The sequence below is a fragment of the Metarhizium robertsii genome (genome assembly GCF_000187425.2).
Source record: "Metarhizium robertsii ARSEF 23 chromosome Unknown MAA_Scf_15, whole genome shotgun sequence".
Classification (NCBI taxonomy): Eukaryota; Fungi; Ascomycota; class Sordariomycetes; order Hypocreales; family Clavicipitaceae; genus Metarhizium; species Metarhizium robertsii.
In genome coordinates, this window is record NW_011942155.1 from 141,896 (window position 1) to 142,837 (window position 942).

At 46.4% G+C, this 942-nt stretch overlaps 1 protein-coding gene across 1 annotated transcript; it reads right to left on the reverse strand.

Annotated features, from left to right (window-relative positions):
- Positions 1–157: 157 nt before the first annotated feature.
- MAA_09121 (polyprotein) lies at positions 158–773 on the reverse strand (the record flags this gene model as incomplete). The annotated part of the gene is made up of 2 exons (XM_007827119.2): positions 158–169; positions 339–773. The coding sequence occupies 2 exons, from the start codon at positions 771–773 to the stop codon at positions 158–160; spliced, it is 447 nt and encodes a 148-aa protein (XP_007825310.2).
- Between the last annotated feature and the right edge of the window lie 169 nt (positions 774–942).

Consider the following 942-nt stretch of genomic DNA (forward strand, 5'->3'; position numbering starts at 1 on the left):
GGCTCGTTCAATTTAACTTCCAAGGAATTTAGCAGTCTTCCTGCAGCTATCATCTCTTTGGCTGCTTCTGAAGCTGCTAGCAGCTCGGCTTCTGTGCTAGAGGTTGTTACGGTGGTCTGCTTCGATGCCTTCCATGCAATCGGCCCGCCGTACAGTCTTAGTACATAGCCTTGTGAGCTTTTTCGATCTTCTGTATTGTCGGCGAATGATGCGTCACTCGAGCCGATGAAAGTCTCGATTGGTTTTACGTTTTCTCGATTAATGTTTCCAAGTCGCAGACCAAATGATCTAGTGGAATAGAGGTACTGAATCGCTCTATCCGCTGCTCTGTGGTATACATCGCTTGGATTCAGATTATGCCGTGCTAGTCGGCTGACTGCGAATGCGATATCTGGTCTTGTTGATACAGCTGCAAACAAAATGGATCCAACTTTCTGTTGGTAGACTTCGATTGACTTCTTTGTCGCTTGTGTCTCTGATTTCAGTAATTCTTCTAGGCCCATAGGTGTTGCTGGCACCTTGCCGTCTAGCTGAATGGAGAACTTGTGCGCTATTTTGTCAATATACGCGTCTTGAGTCAACCAAATTGTTCTGTTCCGCCTATCTCTCAAGATGTGAATACCGAGGAACCACTTTGGTTCGCCTAGCTGTGTCATCTTATATCGACTTTTCAAGCCTTCTATAGCTTCCTTGGCGATTTGTTGATCAGCTTTCTTGTATGCCCAGATGGTGTCATCAACAAAGAAGAATACGATGACAGAGCCTTTAGTCATGATGCATGGCTCCTGTGGGACTGGTTGAAAACCTAACTCTTGGAGGCTTTTTGTCAACTCCCTTTGCCATAGCAGGGGTGACCTCCGCAAGCCGTATCAACCGTAACACTCTGCCGTATTTCTCATAACCTGGCGGCATGCGCATATAGACAACTTCGTCTAGTTCGCA